At 39.9% G+C, this 21,464-nt stretch overlaps 1 protein-coding gene across 7 annotated transcripts in view; it reads left to right on the forward strand.

The window, feature by feature from the left end:
• BCLAF3 (BCLAF1 and THRAP3 family member 3) overlaps nt 1–21,464 on the forward strand; it is a 66,193-nt gene that overhangs the window by 31,511 nt on the left and 13,218 nt on the right. For 6 of the 7 annotated variants that reach the window (XM_060002798.1, XM_060002795.1, XM_060002799.1 and 3 more), the window contains 6 exons: nt 328–503; nt 2,018–2,132; nt 2,845–2,908; nt 4,586–4,701; nt 10,316–10,430; nt 20,301–20,399. In XM_060002798.1, the coding sequence (XP_059858781.1) occupies nt 328–503; nt 2,018–2,132; nt 2,845–2,908; nt 4,586–4,701; nt 10,316–10,430; nt 20,301–20,399 (685 nt within the window). The remainder of the gene's footprint in view (nt 1–327; nt 504–2,017; nt 2,133–2,844; nt 2,909–4,585; nt 4,702–10,315; nt 10,431–20,300; nt 20,400–21,464) is intronic. The other variant, XM_060002801.1, reaches the window with a different exon arrangement.

Below are 21,464 nucleotides of genomic sequence, written 5' to 3' on the forward strand. Positions count from 1 at the left end.
TGATTACTTTTTGCATATTGAGTGTCTTCAATGCCTTGCTGTATTTTTTGAAGTAAAAATTGTTTAGCTTAGAACTTTGAGGATTTTATTATTAAAGTGGCAAATATTTAATGATCTCTGATTTGAAAAGGAGAACTCAAAACCGTGTACCTATAGCTATTTTCTCCTACTCATTATTGTACATGTTTTATGGCATACAATTTAGTGCCTTAATTATAAGAAAAGATAGACATCTTTTTAGTTTTATAGCTATCTTGATTAACTTTTAAAGTTATTTTCTCAGTAAAATAGTCTCAAATTTAGTTAAACATTTACAAATTATTCTAGGGTTGCTTCTAGCTATTCCACAGAGAGACAGATGTCACATGATTTGGTTGCTGTTGGCAGGAAAAGTGAAAACTTTCATCCAGTGTTTGAACATCTTGACTCAACTCAGAATACTGAAAACAAACCTACAGGAGAATTTGCTCAGGAAATCATAACTATAATCCATCAAGTTAAAGGTTGGTATATTTCACACATACATTAGGGATAACACAAAAATAATGTACTGACTTTTCACGAGACATAGGTAAATATCTGTGATATTGTAGTAGTAATTAATATTTCATTATAAGTTAGATCATTAATTAGGAAATCTGGTGAAGAGAGTAGCACGTATTAATTCAAGCCTAGTTGTTCTTTATATGTAGTTCCAATAACTTGATGCTTCAACTCATAGTAGATTACAAATTGAAAGTTATAAAGGAAGAGGTTGGCTACTGCAAAAGACAGGTGTACTGAGAGCAGAAAGAAACAATAACTGATAACTGAATAGGAAGGAGGAAATAACAAAAACCAGATATGAAACTCAAGAAACTCAAGAAATTTGGAAGTATAGGTCATTTGGTCGTATTCTTAAAGCCCCTGAGGGCATTACTGGGACTTTGTGCCATAAGGGTGATGCTAAGCGATCAATAGAAGATTCCAGTTTGATTTGTTATACACGATGACATCAGGACATTGCATAATAAATACTTCAAAGGTTTACATTGAGCTGTTGTGTTTTGCTTTTGCTTCTGGCCAGTTTCCATTAATTGGATAATTTAGTCATGTAAAATAACTTTCCTTATTGATGCTGCATAAATAAGGCAGTTGTGGGTATTATAAACTGGGGTCTTTCGAGAATTTCAAAATTTATAATTTTATATTTCTTACTAGATAACTGTGTTAATCTTTTTTACCTTCATAAAACATATTTTGCAAATGAATTATTTTCTTTGCAGCCCTCAAACTAAGGCACATATTTACTTTAAAGCATGCAGTTTGAAACAGTTCACCTTCTCAATTCCAGCCCCTCTTACCCAAAAGAAGTGTGATTCTTGGCAGACAGGGAGCTGGTATTGTAGAAAAATTCAGGAGATCGTCCCGGAACAGGAACAGTAAGTTAGGGAAAAGGATTGCTTTAGCATTCTCATGGGTCAAGTGTATTATCTTTCTCTTTATTCTGTTAAAAGCTTGTAGCATAGCCGCTTTCAGAATGTCTTCATGAACTTCAGTTAATGTTAAAGTAAAATGGCATTAGGAGGCCTTCTGTGATATGTAAACATAACATTTAACATTTGTTCAGAATTGTTTTGATGTTTCAGGGTTGTTTTTGGAGTTATTTTTTACTCTAGGTGAAGAGTAGAGCTGTATACCAGCTTTACTTCCCAGATGTAGGAAGATCTTACCTAGGAGAAGAAAGGTCCTGTCCTCTCTTTGAGAGAGCCACTGTCTTTTCCCCCTGGCAAGTAAGCAGACATGTTAAATAGGAACAGAATCTTTGGGTTCATAAATCCGTTTACTGTTGCTTGGGCTTGGGAAAGTGTGTGAGCACTACAAATTAGTCTGTGGAATAAGCTTAGGTCCCATATGTTTTCAAGAGAAAACAGGTTGGATGTTTTTTAATAGTCCCTTCTTCCTGTGCTTATTATATATAATCTTTTAAGTGGAATCAGTTTTACATTGAGATAAAACTTTTTTTTCCCTTTTGCAGCAGATTATTTTCCATCACTTGGAATTACTCTACATGAGCGTTTCTCAAAAATGCAAGTTACACAAGCTGCAGATGTAAATGAATTTAAATTGAACTCAGATCCAGAAATTCACAGGTAATGAGTGATTATTGTATGCCCATTTAACTCATGGGAATGAGCCTCAGAACAGATTGTGGGAAGGTGCTGCCTGCCTCCTGGGCTTGTTGTAGACTCTAGAACTGCATTTCCTGCCTAAAAACAGGACTAACCCAAGCAGGTACTGGGCCAGTGCACTTTGATAGACTAGGTTATATTGAAGCCATGACTAGCATTGTTTAAATGTGTAGGACTTTGAAAATATTTACCTACCTAACTTTGATTCTGCTGTGTCTATAGTAATTGCCTACTGAAGTTATCACTGGAAGATGAAAGACAGTTGTCGAGCCATTGAAATCATGGGTTGCTTCATGTGGTCAGAAATGGCTGTTCTGAGGGCAGCCGGATGAAAACCTATGTCTTCTTCTGCTGGCACCTGTCCAAACAGGTGGTGCGCCCTGTCTTGTGAGCTGAGTTGAATCAATGTTAGAATGCGGTAGATCACCGGAGCCAAGTTTAAGGTTACACAGACTAGTGATTTGAGAACCACTGAGGCGTCACTGTGATGTTGTTTACAGGATATGTATGTCCTGGGAGACTGCCATATAGGTGAAAAACTACCTGGTAGCAGATTTCTTTTTCTTCCTCCAAGACACACCAGCGTTATTTCAAAATCCATTCTGTAATAATGGAGTCAAGATTTCAGTGTATAACATAATTATTTAATTGTAATATGCCTTTATTATTTTAGGAGAATAGATATGTCTTTGGCCGAGCTTCAGAGTAAACAAACTATGGTATATGATTCAGAACAGGTAAGTGAATATAATTTTTGATGAGAGATTACCTTATTGTTGGTATACTAATGGGAAACGGAACTGGTCATTGGGAGTAAAAAAAGGTAGTTAAAGTGGGTGAGGAAGAATGATGGAGACCCAGGAATCTGAAATTTACAAAGCTCTCCAAGTGACTCTAGTTATCAAAAGATTGCAGAGAGAACACTGGCAAAAGACAAAAATATGCCCTAAGAGAGACAATCCCTAAGGGTAACAGCTTTGTAAAATTGACATAAAATTGTAGTGTTTAATGTTCATTCTAAAACTTCACACTGTAAAGCTTGCAGAAAGTATGTTTGATACCTGTTTTTTCCAAAGCAGTCATGTGGGATATATTTTTAAGTTGTATGTAGAATGAATGCAAAGGAACTTAGTTTCATTTGACACTGCTCTTCTGTTTACTGAAGATTGTGTGAAACATTCTATGGAATATGAACTAGAAAAATAATGGAAATAATACTGAATTTTTACGCGGGCCTCTCACTGTTGTGGCCTCTCCCATTGCGGAGCACAGGCTCCGGACGCGCAGGCTCAGCGGGCATGGCTCACGGGCCTAGCCGCTCCGTGGCACATGGGATCTTCCCGGACCAGGGCACGAACCCGCGTCCCCTGCACTGGCAGGCGGACTCTCAACCACTGCGCCACCAGGGAAGCCCCTGAATTTTTTTAATTGTTCCCACCCATAACACCTCCCTCCCCGCCATTTCTTTGCTAATTAGAAAAACTATCTTAACTAGCCCAGGGGGAAGAAAACTGGCTCTTGTTTTAGAAGAAATATATCAAGTTCTAAAAGAACTGCTAATTTATTCATTGCGAGTGAAGAGTTTTTATAGAGGAGAGATTTTAATACATTTGTGATAGAATATATAAATAATATTTTCACTTGTGAATGGTTACAGTTTTATTGTACTTATGGAGATAGGTTAGTTTATTGAATAAATGATACTTTCAGAAAATTTCTGCTCATCAAAGTACTATAATAAACTTATAGGAAATTTGAGGATTTAAAAAAAATCACCCCTAATTCAACCACTTAAGACAAAATCTTATTTGATCATCTTTCCTTGCAGTCTTATGTCTAGCGCTTTAACATACACTACCACAGTACATGTAGTTTTGGATGCTTTATCTTTTTACTTAAACTATAGTAACATTCCTTTTATGTAAAATCTCTGAACTCCCAATGACCTTTTTATAATTGAGGCTTTGTAAGTTTTAATTAACTATTCAGTAAGTGTTTTTCCATGGTTACTTCCACATAGTCTACATTATCATAATTTAAATGCTTGTACATTACTCCTATGACTTAAATTTACCATAAAATTATTCTTCCCTTCTCCTTTAAATTTTTTTTCACACTTAAGTTACTTTCATTTTATGGTTATTTTTAAAATATAATATTTTGAATATACTTGGGTAGATAGACGTTTCTTTGGTATAGAATCCCAGAAGTGGGATTCTTGGTTCAGTGTTATGAACTTTTCTGACTCTGTATTGTCAATTGTGTCTCAAAATATTTTTATCAGTTTACACTAGCATGAGCAGGATGAGTACAAGGTAACTTATTTAGGACTTTTACTTAAGGTTCTTGTTCGATATGGTCTTTGTGCAACTAACAGTAATGTGAATGGTTTGTCTTCTGTCAAAATTCCTCAGACTCTGGTCAAAATAATAGATCCAAATGACCTACGACATGACATTGAAAGAAGGAGAAAAGAACGGTTACAGAATGAAGATGAGCACATTTTTCACATAGCTAGTGCTGCAGAGAGGTAATCAGTAGATGAAAAACATCCTGTTATCAGACAGCTTTTGGTTTTAGCATATTTTCCAATTTTCTGTGTGTGATGGTAATTTTCACTTTAGTGTAGGAATTTAATTCCTCAAATCCATTTTACATGTTTAAGTGAAATCTGTTAAAATGTTTCAAAGTTATTCAGTGGTCATCATATGCTATTTCATTGAAACAATAAAAATTATGGGGTAGGTGAGTATTTGATGTCTTTGTAATCTAGAGAGAAGTGTAGTAGCTTTTTTAATATTAGCAGGAGCCAAGACCAGCAAATTTATGGACTGTTTGGCTCGAGCTGATTGAAACTCTGACACATTCTACCCTTTAGATTCTGGTAGTCTTTGAATGTTGCAAAATTTCCTGAGGTCAGTGCCGTCCTCTTTCAGAACTCTTTGTGGATGTCTGTCCGTGAAACAGAGGCAGGTGTAGTAGAAAATGCAGAATAGACCTGAGTTTGAATCCTACTTCTGCCAGTTTACAAGCTGTTTGCTCTTGGGCAAACTTGCCTAGTTTCTGGAGCCTTTTCCTCTATAAAATGAGAATAACCAATTTACGTTGGACAGGTTATAAATATTAAATGAACTGGCACATGTGAAGTACTTATGCCATGAGTGGCAAATTGATTGTCAGTAGATCCTTGTTTTTCTTCCCCAACGCTGTACCTCTTTTTAGGGGCTCTGAGTATTCTAGATTGGTCCCAGTTTATCCCTAGTCCTGAGAACTATGTAGAACTCATGGCAACTCTGGGACCTCATATGATTATGAGATATAATTTAATGGGAAAAAATTTCCAGTTCACTCAAGGGTCCTCAAACTATTTGGATCTCCCAGAAGGTGGGAATGTATGAATAGAAAGGACCAGTGCTAATTCTCTTTCCATAGTCCTTAGTTTCAAAAATTAAAATACTTGACTAGACTTATAAGTCATGTCTATGGCTAACTAGGTCAAGATACGTGGAGCTTGTTTAAAACTGGACTTGATACTGACAATAAGTTTGGGACTAATTAAAAGATAGCAAAACTGTGTGCTGAGGCATATGAAACAATTGAAAATAGTTAAAATCTTGTCCCTTGGTGGGTGAGTCTCCAGTTTCCTAATATGACACGGCATGACTGTGCTCTTTAGTGACACAAGCTCTCAGTCATGCTTTTCTTGACTACTCAGCAAGTGTGAGAAACTCAGTGTACCAAGAAAAAGGTTTTTTAAAACAGATTTAAGATAATCAACAAATTATAAAGACCATGTATGGCCTCAGAATATATCTTTACCCTTTGAGGTGATGAAGAGCTTGAGCAATGGAGTTAACACCTGAGTTCAACTCCTGGCTCTGTAGATACCTAGCTATGTGACTGACCTTGGGCAAGTTACTTAATCTCTGTTTCCTCAGCGTAAAATAGAGATAAGAATTATACTTACCTCACGGTAGTGGTGAAAATTAAGTAAAGTGATGCATGTAAGCTACAGAGAAGTTGGTCAGCATTAAGTATTATTAATGTTAGCTTTGAGGGTGGCGTTGTAGGGTGCAAAAATGTCTTCCTGCAAGGTGTCTTTTTCTGGATCTGTTGAACTGTTTTATTCGTATTGGATGGCTGGTGTGGCATGGTGGAGCTATGAAGTGTTTTTCTTTAATTCAGATATTACTGACCATAAAATTCACCTTTTGAAAGTGAAGAATTCAGTAGTTTTTAGTATAATCACAAAGTTGTGCAACTATCACCACTATCTAATTTCGAAACATTTTCATCACCCCCAAAAGAAACCCTGTACAATTAGTTGTCACTCCCTATTTCTCCGTCCTCCCAGCCCCTGACAGCCACTAATCTACTTTCTGTCTGTATGGATTTGCCTATTCTTGACATATAATTGCAATCATATAACAGGTGGCCTTTTGTGACGGGCTTCTTTCACGTATTATGTTTTTTACGTTGCCCCATGTTGTAGCATGAATATTTCTTTTATGGCTGAATAACTTTCCACTGTGTGGATACACCACATTTTGTTTATCCATTCACCGGTTGATGGATATTTGGGCTATTTCCACCCTTTGGCTATTGTGAATAATGGTGCTGTGAATATTTGTATGCAATTTTTTGTGTGGATATATTTTTCACTTTTCTTCTGTATATACCTAGGATTGGAATTGCTGGTTCATATGATAACTATGTTTAACTTATTGATGAGCTGCCAGGCTATTTCCACAGTGGGTGCACCATTTTACATTCCCACCAGCAGTGTATGAAGGTTCCATTTTTAACACATCCTCACCAGAAGTTGTTATTGTTTATCCTTTTAAAAAAATAATATGGAAGCTTTAATCTCTCACTTTATCCTAATTCAGTTTCCTTGTTAACATAAGAAAAATATTTTATCCTTTTATCTTAAAAATTCAATTTATCAAAATTGACCTCATTAATATTTTTGCATAAACCTTTTAAATCAAGTCAGTGTATAGATTTCCATAGAAATACAGAAGAAGTGAAATACAAGGAAATTATAAATCATAGGATGTAGCTCTTTCCCTTCTGTGTGATTTTTTTTTTCCCCCTTAAAAGTTGTATGCAGACTCTGTGTCTATGTTGGCTCACCATTGTATTCCTACTGCCTTGGGCTCAATTCATCTTTGTTGAATGAATGAAGACTTCCCAAAGGTGTAGACAGGACAGAAGATACTGAAATTGTAATGCATTTAGATCTTGATCACTTTTTATTCCCTGATACCTTAAAACCTTTCCCAAGCAAGTCTCACACCGGGGCATTCTGTCTTGTCTCTAAGACCCTGTTGTTCTCTATTTTTTCCCACTTCCGACCAGCCTCTTACCCTAAAGTCTCCGTGTCTCCTCCTGACACACCGTTTCTCCCTCTTGTCACCAGCATTACTAAGTTCCCTACACTGTCATTGAGGTGCTGTGTTATACGGGCGTGGTATGTGTGGGATAAAGCAGCTTCAAAATAGTATCAGTAGACTTCAAGAGGGCATCAAACTGCCTAGATTTTCTTTTTAGCTAGGCAAGTTATAGAAAACATCAGTTTTTATTTTTGCTGTTGTAACAATCTGTAATCTACTGAACTAGAGTTAACTTTATAAAGATCATTTATTCATCTATTCAACAAATATTTATATATTAATGTCTATGTTCTAGTCAGTGTTCTAAGCACTGACTTAGAACACTGAATTTGCACCATTTTAAGCATACAATTCATTGGCATTAAATACACTCACAGTGTTGTGCAACCATCACCACTACCCACGTCCAGAATTTTTCATCTTCTCAAACAGAAATTCAGTACCAGTTAAACAGTAACTCCCAACCCCCAGCCCCTGATGCCTCTATTCTTTCCATCGCTATGAATTTGCCTATTCTGAATACCTCATACATATATAAGTAGAATCATGCAATAATTTTCCTTTTCAGTCTGACTTATTTCACGTGGCATAATGTTTTCATCCATGTTGTATCATGTGTCAGTATTTCATTAAAATAATTTATTCCTTTATAAGGCTGAATAATATTCCATTGTATGGATACACCACATTTTGTTTATCCATTTTTGTGTTGATGGACATGTGGGTTGTTTCCATCTTTTGGCTATTATGAATAATGCTGTTATGAACACCGGTGTTGTCATTTTTTTGATTATAGCCATCCTAGTGGGTTTTAAGTAGTTTCTTGTAGTTTTGATTTGCATTTCCCTGATGACTAATGATATTGAGCATTTTTTCATGTGCTTTTTGTGTGTCTTCTTTGGAGAAATATCTATTCAAATCCTTTGCCAATTTTTAAATTGGATTATCATATTTTTATTATTGAGGTGTAAGGGTTCTTTATATATTCTGGGTACTACCCGTTCATCAGATATATGCTTTGCAAAGAGGACTTTTTAGAGTCTATTGTTTTGTTTATAGAAGTAGTACATGTTAATGGTGAACATTTGGAAAAATATAGTAAAGTATAAAAACAAAAATATAAGGCATTCTTAATTTCACCAGTCAGGGATGATTACTGTTAATATTTAGTACATTTCATATCATTTTTTTTTTCTGGCCATATATGTGGTTTTTTTGGTTTTTTTTTTTGGGGGGGGTGTACGCGGGCCTCTCACTGTTGTGGCCTCTCCCGTTGCGGAGCACAGTCTCCGGACGCGCAGCCTCAGCGGCCATGGTTCATGGGCCCAGCCGCTCTGCGGCATGTGGGATCTTCCCAGACCGGGGCACGAACCCGTGACCCCTGCATCGGCAGGCGGACTCTCAACCACTGCGCCACCAGGGAAGCCCTATATGTGTATATTTTAAACAAGTGAAATTATTCTCAGTATTTGACTTCGCCCCCTACTCTTTTGACTTACTACCATATCATGAACATTTTGACAGAATATGGGTTTTTTTAACATTTCAAAAAATCCCGAGTGGCTATTCCATGTCAGATTCTAGGGTCAGAGCTGGGACCACAGAACGAACCATCCGCAGTGCCTCCTGTGAAGGGATCGCACCTTGCTTGGTGAGAAGGTGCACCATTAGTTACAAACACTTGTGAAGACCCCAAAGTGCCACATGTGCACATAGCAGGGACACCTAGTCCACCTCAGAGGGGTCTGGGAAAGCCTTGGAACAGGTGCAAGTGGGGCTAAATCTTGAGGTTGATCTGAGTTGGAAGGAAATTACAGCAGAAGGCACCCAATGGGCCAGTGCGTAGAGGCAGGCGAGGTTGTGGTGTGTGCCGAGAGCCGCATGGAGGTGATGTTCCCGCAGCTCGGTGTGGGTGTTGCAGAGATTGGGATGGAGCAGCCGGCAAGGCTGCAAGGGCGTGCGCCGGAAGAGTCTTGGGGGTCAGTGAGGCGGAGTGTGGATTTTGTCCCCATGTCACTGGGGTCCTGTGGGAGGAGTGTAGCAGGGCCGAAGCCGTGAGCCGTTTGTTCGCCACAGAGCAGGAAGGGTCTGAGGACCACTGTGGGAGAGGTGGGATGTGACAGGGAGAGGACCCCCCAAGGGCTGTGGGAATGAGGCCCCGGGGTTAGAGGAGAAAGAAGCCCAAGGAAGGAGCTCCCTCCCAGGTAGGGCTGGCCAGGAATAGCCCTTGGCGGCCTCTGGGCCTCACTACAACAGGAGAGGGGAGCCAGCAGTATCAGAGGCCCCAGCTCTGCCAGTGAGCAGGCCTGAGCCACTCACTGGCCTCTTCCCTGGAGCTTTCACCACTGAGTCTCTTGGCAAGGGGGGCTGTCCCGTGCTGCCAAAGGTTCAAGAGCCGTGACTATCTTCCCTCAGGAAACATGTGTTCTACATATGTATGGTTTCGGGGGTTACAGCCCTAGGAAGCCTGTCCTTGGACTCCAGATTAAGAACCCTGGTCCTAGGAATATGGTTTTCCCCCTATCGCTAACTGCCAATTTGGCTAAATAATGTTTTTTGAAAAATGAGAGTTTTAGCCCTGGTAAATATTATTTGTAATTTTAGTAGTGATAGATCATTGAGATTTTTTTTTTTACTGTTGCGCTGCTTTAATTGTTTCCAAAGGGTGTAATTTGATTTCTCTTGTTTATTTGTCGGATAAATGTAAACTAATAAAAGATTCTTATTTTCTCTCTTTCATTTTATTAGGAGTGATCAGCATTCCAGTTTTACAAGGTTGAAGAATACTCATGTTGATGGATTCCAAAAATCTACATGTTTGGTAAAATCAAATTTTAGAAAATTTATTCAGAAACCTTACTTGGTAAGATTGCAGTTCCAACTTTTTTATTTTTGTATGTTCCATTTTCCTTCTCACATGTATCTATAGGTACAGGGATCACCAATATTTTTCATAATGTTTGTAACTGTTCATTAAGTAAGTGTTATGATTCTGTTGTTCAGTGTTAAGATTCTGTTGAGGCTTATAGTTATTATGACCAAATAAATGATCATCTCATTTGATTTATCAGGATTTTATTGCACTTATTATAGTACTAGCTTTCTTAATTTTTTTTAAACAACTTTATTAAGGTATATTTTACATACCATAAAATTCACCCATGTAACGGTGTAAAATTGAATGATTTTTTGTAAATTTACCAAGATGTGTAACCATCACCATAATCCAGTATTAGGACATTTTCGTGACCCCTATTAGAACCCTCAGGGCTATTTATTTATTCCGTGTTCCCACCCGCAGCTAACAACTAATCTACTTTCTGTTTCTAAAGATTTGCCTTTTCATAGGGCAGTTCACAGAGTGGCAGCTGGCTTCCATAAGAGCGAGCAAGTGACAGCTAGAAAGATGGAAGCCAGAGTCGATTTGTAACCTAATCTCAGAAGTGACATCCATACTTCGACCATACTCCATTTGTAAGAAGCAAGTCACTAGATACAGACCACACTCAAGGGAAGTGAATAGCATAAGGGCCTGGCTACTGGAAGGTGGGGATGATTGGGAGCCTGGTCAGAAGCTGCCTGGTACAGTCTTCCCACTGGCCCCCAGTGACTGACATCCCTTCATGTGCAAAATACACCCCCTCCCTCTCAAGGTCCCCCAAAATCTCATTTCATTACATGTGTCTTTATGCACTTATTCAAATGTATAGGCTTAGCATAAACTCAAGATGACTACTAGGAAAAGGGTTTTATATGACTTTTCTTAACTGGGGAGAGAAATAAAGGTGTGAAAGAGGAAGATTTGTGAGAAGTACAGACTCCATAGCAAATGGAATAAATAGAAGGTTATAAGACTGTTGATTTTGGAGAAAGAAACCATCTTCAAACTGGGCCCCATCGGGCTTCCTTGGCAGCGCAGTGGTTAAGAATCCACCTGCCGATGCAGGGTACACGGTTTCAAGCCCTGGTCCGGGAAGATCCCACATGCCGCGGAGCAACTAAGCCCGTGCGCCACAGCTACTGAGCCTGCGCTCTAGAGCCCATGCGGCACAACTACTGAGCCTGCGTGCCACAACAACTGAAGCCCACGTGCCTAGAGCCCATGCTCCGCAACGAGAGAAGCCCCCGCTATGAGAAGCCCGCGCACCTCAACGAAGAGTAGCCCCCGTTTGCCGCAACTACAGAAAGCCCGGATGCAGCAATGAATGCCCAACGCAGCCCAAAATAAATAAAAATAAAAATAATCAAAAAACCAAAGGAAGCAACCACGACCTTTAGGGAAGAAAGCGTAGAGCTCTAGAAGCTTAGAGAAAGGCCGGTGTGAGCTGGGTGTGGACCTCCGAGGAGTGGGGGCTGCCCAGCTGGAGCTGGCTGTGTCAAAAAACTAACAAACAAACTGGAGGCTGAACCAAAGGACCACTGCCAGGATGAAAAGCAGAACAACAAACATACAGGAAGGAGCAACCCCGCCTCCTCTCTTCCAGCCTTCTAGTCTCCCTCCAGTGTCCCTGTGGGTGGGATCTAAGTGGGAGCTGGCTTCAAGGACTGACTCCCAGTCCAAACCCCAAGTCGAGTATAGAGTGTGAGTTGGGAGTCTGAGACAAAGCTTAGGTACTAAGCAGCACACATCCCATCGGGGTGCACTGGTAAATGGAATAGACAGAGCAGCCCCCAGGAGCCCACAACCAATGATCCCGTCCCCTCACCTGATGATGAAGTGTGACCCATATTAATGCTGACTGAAAAGATACTTCCTATTTGATTGAATGGCTTCCTGAATGGAGGAAAATCAGCCTGCGTGGATGCCCACAACGTGTAAATATTGTACCAAGAATGTTATCATATGCATCCTAACATTTAATCTTTACAGAATAGTCAGTTCTGCTACAACGCAACATAGGCATTCCTTTTTTTTTTTTTTGGTTTTTTTTTCTTACATCTTTATTGGAGTATAATTGCTTTACAGTGGTGTGTTAGTTTCTGCTTTATAACGAAGTGAAGCAGTTATATATATACATATGTTCCCATATCTCTTCCCTCTTGCGTCTCCCTCCCTCCCACCCTCCCTATTCCACCCCTCCAGGTGGTCACAAAGCACCGAGCTGATCTCCCTGTGCTATGTGGCTGCTTCCCACTAGCTATTTACCTTACGTTTGGTAGTGTATATAAGTACATGTCTCTCTCTCTCTTTGTCACAGCTTACCCTTCCCCCTCCGCATATCCTCAAGACCATTCTCCAGTAGGTCTGTGTCTTTATTCCTGTCTTACCCCTAGGTTCTTCATGACATTTTTTTTTCTTAAATTCCATATATATGTGTTAGCATAAGGTATTTGTCTTTCTCTTTCTGACTTCACTCTGTATGACAGACTCTAGGTCTATCTACCTCATTACAAATAGCTCAATTTCGTTTCTTTTTATGGCTGAGTAATATTCCATTGTATATATGTGCCACATCTTCTTTATCCTTTCATCCGATGATGGACACTTAGGTTGTTTCCATCTCTGGGCTATTGTAAATAGAGCTGCAATGAACATTTTGGTACATGACTCTTTGAATTATGGGTTTCTCGGGGTATATGCCCAGTAGTGGGATTGCTGTGTCATATGGTAGTTCTATTTGTAGTTTTTTAAGGAACCTCCATACTGTTCTCCACAGTGGCTGTATCAATTTACATTCCCACCAACAGTGCAAGAGGGTTCCTTTTTCTCCACACCCTCTCCAGCATTTATTGTTTCTAGATTTTTTGATGATGGCCATTCTGACTGGTGTGAGATGATATCTCATTGTAGTTTTGATTTGCATTTCTCTAATGATTAGTGATGTTGAGCATCCTTTCATGTGTTTGTTGGCAGTCTGTATATCTTCTTTGGAGAAATGTCTATTTAGGTCTTCTGCCCATTTTTGGATTGGGTTGTTTGTTTTTTTGTTATTGAGCTGCATGAGCTGCTTGTAAATTTTGGAGATTAATCCTTTGTCAGTTGCTTCATTTGCAAATATTTTCTCCCATTCTGAGGGTTGTCTTTTGGTCTTGTTTATGGTTTCCTTTGCTGTGCAAAAGCTTTGAAGTTTCATTAGGTCCCATTTGTTTATTTTTGTTTTCATTTCCATTTCTCTAGGAGGTGGGTCAAAAAGGATCTTGCTGTGATTTATGTCATAGAGTGTTTTGCCTATGTTTTCCTCTAAGAGTTTGATAGTTTCTGGCCTTACATTTAGGTCTTTAATCCATTTTGAGCTTATTTTTGTGTATGGTGTTAGGGAGTGATCTAATCTCATACTTTAACATGTACCTGTCCAGTTTTCCCAGCACCACTTATTGAAGAGGCTGTCCTTTCTCCACTGTACATTCCTGCCTCCTTTATCAAAGATAAGGTGACCATATGTGCGTGGGTTTATCTCTGGGCTTTCTATCCCGTTCCATTGATCTATATTTCTGTCTTTGTGCCAGTACCATACTGTCTTGATTACTGTAGCTTTGTAGTATAGTCTGAAGTCAGGGAGCCTGATTCCTCCAGCTCTGTTGTTCATTCTCAAGATTGCTTTGGCTATTCGCGGTCTGTTGTGTTTCCATACAAATTGTGAAATTTTTTGTTCTAGTTGTGTGAAAAATGCCAGTGGTAGTTGGATAGGGATTGCATTGAATCTGTAGATTGCTTTGGGTAGTAGAGTGATTTTCACAATGTTGATTCTTCCAATCCAAGAACATGGTATATCTCTCCATCTATTTGTATCATCTTTAATTTCTTTCATCAGTGTCTTATAATTTTCTGCATACAGGTCTTTTGTCTCCTTAGGTAGGTTTATTCCTAGATATTTTATTCTTTTCATTGCAGTGGTAAATGGGAGTGTTTTCTTGATTTCACTTTCAGATTTTTCATCCTTAGTGTATAGGAATGCCAGAGATTTCTGTGCATTAATTTTGTATCCTGCTACTTTACCAAATTCATTGATTAGCTCTCGTAGTTTTCTGGTAGCATCTTTAGGATTCTCTATGTATAGTATCATGTCATCTGAAAACAGTGACAGCTTTACTTCTTCTTTTCTGATTTGGATTCCTTTTATTTCCTTTTCTTCTCTGATTGCTGTGGCTAAGACTTCCAAAACTATGTTGAATAAGAGTGGTGAGAGTGGGCAACCTTGTCTTGTTCCTGATCTTCGTGGAAATGCTTTCAGTTTTTCACCATTGAGGACGATGTTGGCTGTGGGTTTGTCATATATGGCCTTTATTATGTTGAGGAAAGTTCCCTCTGTGCCTACTTTCTGGAGGCTTTTTATCATAAATGGGTGTTGAATTTTGTCGAAAGCTTTCTCTGCATCTATTGAGATGATCATATGGTTTTTCTCCTTCAGTTTGTTACTATGGTGTATCACGTTGATTGATTTGCGTATATTGAAGAATCCCTGCATTCCTGGAATAAACCCCACTTATCATGGTGTATGATCCGTTTAATGTGCTGTTGGATTCTGTTTGCTAGTATTTTGTTGAGGATTTTTGCATCTATGTTCATCAGTGATATTGGCCTGTAGTTTTCTTTCTTTGTGAAATCTTCGTCTGATTTTGGTATCAGGGTGATGGTGGCCTCGTAGAATGAGTTTGGGAGTGTTCCTCCCTCTGCTATATTTTGGAAGAGTTTGAGAAGGTTAGGTGTTAGCTCTTCTCTAAATGTTTGATAGAATTCGCCTGTTAAGCCATCTGGTCCTGGGCTTTTGTTCGTTGGAAGATTTTTAATCACAGTTTCAATTTCAGTGCTTGTGATTGGTCTGTTCATATTTTCTATTTCTTCCGATTGAGTCTTGGCAGGTTGTGCATTTCTAAGAATTTGTCCATTTCTTCCAGGTTGTCCATTTTATTGGCATAGATTTGCTTGTAGTAATCTCTTATGATCTTTTGTATTTCTGCAGTGTCAGTTGTTACTTCTCCTTTTTCATTTCTAATTCTATTGCTTTGAGTCTTCTCCTTTTTTTTCTTGATGAGTCTGGCTAATGGTTTATCAATTTTGTTTATCTTCTCAAAGAACCAGCTTTTAGTTTTATTGATCTTTGCTATCGTTTCCTTCATTTCTTTTTCATTTATTTCTGATCTGATTTTTATGATTTCTTTCCTTCTGCTAACTTTGGGTTTTTTTGTTCTTCTTTCTCTAACTGCTTTAGGTGCAAGGTTAGGTTGTTTATTCGAGATGTTACCTGTTTCTTAAGGTAGGATTGTATTGCTATAAACTTCCCTCTTAGAACTGCTTTTCCTGCATCCCATAGATTTTGGGTCGTCGTGTCTCCATTGTAATTTGTTTCTAGGTATTTCTTTATTTCCTCTTTGATTTCTTCAGTGATCACTTCGTTATTAAGTAGTGTATTGTTTAGCCTCCATGTGTTTGTATTTTTTACACATCTTTTCCTGTAATTGATATCTAGTCTCATAGCGTTGTGGTCGGAAAAGGTACTTGATACAATTTCAGTTTTCTTAAATTTACCAAGGCTTGATTTGTGACCCAAGATATGATCTATCCTGGAGAGTGTTCCATGAGCACTTGAGAAAACTGTGTATTCTGTTGTTTTTGGATGGAATGTCCTATAAATATCAATTAAGTCCATCTTGTTTAATGTATCATTTAAAGCTTGTGTTTCCTTGTTTATTTTCATTTTAGATGATCTGTCCATTGGTGAAAGTGGGGTGTTAAAGTCCCCTACTATGAATTTGTTACTGTCGATTTCCCCTTTTATGGCTGTTAGTATTTGCCTTATGTATTGAGGTGCTCCTATGTTGGGTGCAGAAATATTTACAATTGTTATATCTTCTTCTTGGATCGATCCCTTGATCATTATGTAGTGTCCTTCTTTGTCTCTTCTAATAGGCTTTATTTTAAAGTCTATTTTGTCTGATATGAGAATTGCTACTCCAGCTTTCTTTTGGTTTCCATTTGCATGAAATATCTTTTTCCATCCCCTTACTTTCAGTCTATATGTGTCTCTAGGTCTGAAGTGGGTCTCTTGTAGATAGTAAATATATGGGTCTTGTTTTTGTATCCATTCAGCCAATCTGTGTCTTTTGGTGGGAGCATTTAGTCCATTTACATTTAAGGTAATTCTCGATATGTATGTTCCTATTCCCATTTTCTTAATTGTTTTGGGTTCATTATTGTAGGTCTTTTCCTTCTCTTGTGTTTCTTGCCTAGAGAAGTTCATTTAGCAGTTGTAGTAAAGCTTGTTTGGTGGTGCTGAACTCTCTCAGCTTTTGCTTGTCTGTAAAGGTTTTAATTTCTCCATCGAATCTGAATGAGATCCTTGCTGGGTAGAGTAATCTTGGTTGCAGGTTTTTCTCCTTCATCACTTTAAATATGTCCTGCCAGTCCCTTCTGGCTTGCAGAGTTTCTGCTGAGAGATCAGCTGTTAACCTTATGGGGATTCCCTTGTGTGTTTTTAGTTGTTTTTCCCTTGCTGCTTTTAATATGTTTTCTTTGTATTTAATTTTTGACAGTTTGATTAATATGTGTCTTGGTGTATTTCTCCTTGGATTTATCCTGTATGGGACTCTCTGTGCTTCCTGGACTTGATTAACTATTTCCTTTCCCATATTAGGGAAGTTTTCAACTATAATCTCTTCACATATCTTCTCAGTCCCTTTCTTTTTCTCTTCTTCTTCTGGAACCCCTATAATTTGAATGTTGGTGCGTTTAATGTTGTCCCAGAGGTCTCTGAGACTGTCCTCAGTTCTTTTCATTTTTTTTTCTTTATTCTGCTCTGCAGTAGTTATTTCCACTATTTTATCTTCCAGGTCACTTTTCCGTTCTTCTGCCTCAGTTATTCTGCTATTGATCCCATCTAGAGTATTTTTGATTTCATTTATTGTGTTGTTCATCATTGTTTCATCTTTAGTTCTTCTAGGTCCTTGTTAAATGTTTCTTGCATTTTGTCTATTCTGTTTCCAAGATTTTGGATCATCTTTACTATCATTATTCTGAATTCTTTTTCAGGTAGACTGCCTATTTCCTCTTCATTTGTTAGGTCTGGCGGGTTTTTATCTTGCTCCTTCCATCTGCTGTGTGTTTTTCTGTCTTCTCATTTTGCTTATCTTTCTGTGTTTGGGGTCTCCTTTTTGCAGGCTGCAGGTTCGTAGTTCCCGTTGTTTTTTGTGTCTGTCCCCAGTGGCTAAGGTTGGTTCAGTGGGTTGTGTAGGCTTCCTGGTGGAGGGGATTAGTGCCTGTGTTCTGGTGGATGAGGCCTGATCTTGTCTTTCTGATAAGCAGGTCCACCTCTGGTGGTGTGTTTTGGGGTGTCTGTGGACTTATTATGATGTTAGGCAGCCTGTCTGCTAATGGGTGGGGTTGTGTTCCTGTCTTGCTAGTTGTTTGGCATAGGATGTCCAGCACTGTAGGTTGCTGGTCGTTGAGTGAAGCTGGGTGTTGGTGTTGAGATGGAGATCTCTGAGAGATTTTCGCCGTTTGATATTGTGTGGAGCTGGGAGGTCTCTTGTGGACCAGTGTTCTGAAGTTGGCTCTCCCACCTCAGAGGCACAGCACTGACTCCTGGCTGCAGCACCAAGTGCCTTTCATCCACACGGCTCAGAATAAAAGGGAGAAAAAGTAGAAAGAAAGAATTAGTAGAAGTAGAAAGAAAGAAAGAAAGGGAGGGAGGGAGGAAGGAGGGGAGGAAGGAAGAAAGAAAGAAAGAAGATAAAGTAAAATAAAATAAAGTAAGATAAAATATAATAAAGTTATTAAAATAAAAAATAATTATTAAGAGAAAAAAAAACGGATGGATAGAACCCTAGGACAAATGGTGGAAGCAAAGCTATACAGACAAAATCTCACACAGAAGCATATACATACACACTCACAAAAAGAGGAAAAGGGGAAAAAATCATAAATCTTGCTCTCAAAGTCCACCTCCTTAATTTGGGATGATTCGTTGTCTATTCATATATTCCACAGATGCAGGTACATCAAGTTGATTGTGGAGCTTTAATCCGCTGCTTCTGAGGCTGCTGGGAGAGATTTCCCTTTCTATTCTTGGTTCTCACAGCTCCCAGGTGCTCAGCTTTGGATTTGGCCCCCCTCTGCGTGTAGTTCGCAGGAGGGCGTCCGTTCTTCACTCAGAAGGGACGGGGTTAACGGAGCAGCTGATTCGGGGGCTCTGGCTCACTCAGGCCTGGGGGAGGGAGGGGCACGGAGTGCGGGGTGAGCCTGCGGCGGCAGAGGCCGGCGGGACGGTGCACCAGCCTGAGGCGTGCCGTTCGTTCTCCCGGGGGAGTTGTCCCTGGATCCCGGGACCCTGGCAGTGACGGGCTGCACTGAGGCTCGCACACAGGCTTCTTGGTGGCAGCAGCAGCAGCCTTAGCGTCTCATGCCCGTCTCTGGGGTCCACGCTTTTAGCCGCGGCTCGCGCCCGTCCCTGGAGCTCCTTTAAGCAGCGTTCTTCATCCCCTCTCCTCCCGCACCAGGAAACAAAGAGGGAAGGAAAAGTCTCTTGCCTCTTCGGCAGCTCCAGACTTTTCCCCGTACTCCCTCCCGGCCAGCCATGGCGCACTAACCCCCTGCAGGCTGTGTTCTCGCCGCCTACCCCAGTCCTCTCCCTGCGCTCCGACCGAAGCCCGAGCCTCAACTCCCTGCCCCGCCCGCCCCGGCGGGGGAGCAGACAAGCCTCTCGGGCTGGTGAGTGCCGGTCGGCACCGATCCTCTGTGCGGGAGTCTCTCCGCTTTGCCCCCCGCACCCCTGTTGCTGTGCTCTCCTCCGCAGCTCCGAAGCTTTCCCTCTCCGCCACCCACAGTCTCCGCCCGCGAAGGGGCTTCCTAGTGTGTGGAAACCTTTCCTCCTTCACAGCTCCTTCCCACTGGTGCAGGTCCTGTCCCTATCGTTTTGTCTCTGTTTATTCTTTTTTCTTTTGCCCTACCCAGGTACGTGGGGGTTTCTTGCCTTTTGGGTGATCTGAGGTCTTCTGCCAGCGTTCAGTAGGTGTTCTGTAGGAGTTGTTCCACGTGTAGATGTATTTCTGGTGTATCTGTGGGGAGGAAGGTGATCTCCGCGTCTTACTCTTCCGCCATCTTCCCGGAAGTTCTCCATAGGCATTCTTAAAAAAAAAAAAAAAGGGCCCCATCTTTCCTGCTCCCATCAAAGGTTTCAGGTTCTTTGTAGTTACAGTCTTAATACTCTGCCTTCTGATACTTACCTAGTCATGGCAGGAGCATCTACTCAAAGCAGGTACCTGATTCAGCAGCACCTGCCTCCTATAGCATTGAGAATTTGTGTTCTCAGACAGTGGCAACTCTTTAGCAACTCCTAGTAATAATGGGTTTGTTTCTCTTCTGGATGCCTGAATAAATGCTAGATTTACAGTCCATTTTCTAAAAGTTACCCATTGTGTTATACAGGAGTATGTATTTTGTTACACTTCTCACATTCATGAATTAAACCAACCCCTCACAAACTAGCATGGGTTACATGAAGGAAGATGTGTGTATGTTCATACAGCTAAGCTACATGCTACATGCTTTGTGTTCTTAATCCCATGCATTTAAAACGTGTATTTTTGTGGGACTTCCCTGGTGGTCCAGTGGTTAAGACTCTGTGCTTCCAATGTAGGGGGAGTGGGTTTGATCCCTGGTCGGAGAACTAAGATCCCATGTGCTGCACAGTGTGGCCAAAAACGAACAAACAAAAACATGTATTTTTTGAATGGTAAAATGAACTTTTAAAAATAAAATTTAAAGTATATTAACCATACTAATACTTTTTTCATGCAGAATTATCATACTATGCAGAGAAAAGACGTCATTACTCACAAACCATTTGGAATTGAGGGAACCCATCAAAATACAAGAGGCTTTAGAAGAACTTTTAAGGTAGAGTGTTATTCTCCATCCAATTCTAGCTTTGGGTTTTTGCTTTGAACATAATGTTCTAAGTGTTAGTAAATTAAAAGCTCTTTTTGTTATATTTCAAATAGTAGCTTTAAATTAATATTTCTGGATTATAGTTAACTGTAATCAGGTTAATGATGACCCCTTTCCTCAGGATTTGATTTTCAAATATATTTTTTACCAGTGGAATCCTTTTTCAAATATTACATGGAAACTCAAATACATAAAACAGATCCAGATGGAGTGGCTCTAGGTGGAGAGGTGGGCAAGGTCCCAGACCTTCCCTTTAAGCCTGCCTCTTTACCTCTTAAGATGTAAGTGCATAGCTATAGAGCCTTCTCCAGGATTCAGTGATTGAAAAACCCTGCCCATAGACACACAACCCTCAGAGGCCTTCTGGATCATCAGAGAAAGACTCTGGTCTAACATGCTTTGTTAAAGCATATTTCATCACGTTCTAATTATTTGTACAGCTATGTCTGATGTCAGTGATACTTTTAATCAGTGAACATGTTTGTTTTTCCAGAACACTTCATCCCCCAAACATATGGAATAAGAATTATAGTGCAAGGTATTATGTTTCTCTCTCCTTGCTCTCATAAATTGAGGTGCTTTTTAAATCCATTTTGACTGAATTTCGTGCTTATGATAGGTCCTTTTTTCATATTTTTCCACTCTACAGTGTCTCTTTCCCCTCCCCCCAAAAAGAAAAGAAAAGAACCTGTTTGGGGTTTTTTTTTGTACTATTTATTTATCGTTAAACCTTTTTATTTATTACTATTATTTATTATTTTTTTTTGGCTGCCTTGGGTCTTTGTTGCTGCGCGCAGGCTTTCTCTAGTTGCGGCAAGCGGGGCCTATCCTTCACTGCGGTGCACAGGGTGTGCAGGCTTCTCACTGCGGTGGCTTCTCTTGAGAAGCACGGGCCCTAGGCGCACAGGCTCAGTAGTTGTGGCTTCAGTAGTTGTGGCTCACGGCCTCTAGAGTGCAGGCTCAGTAGTTGTGGCGCACGGGCTTAGTTGCTCCGCAGCATGTGGGATCCTCCTG

The sequence above is a fragment of the Delphinus delphis genome, chromosome X (genome assembly GCF_949987515.2).
Source record: "Delphinus delphis chromosome X, mDelDel1.2, whole genome shotgun sequence".
Classification (NCBI taxonomy): domain Eukaryota; kingdom Metazoa; phylum Chordata; class Mammalia; order Artiodactyla; family Delphinidae; genus Delphinus; species Delphinus delphis.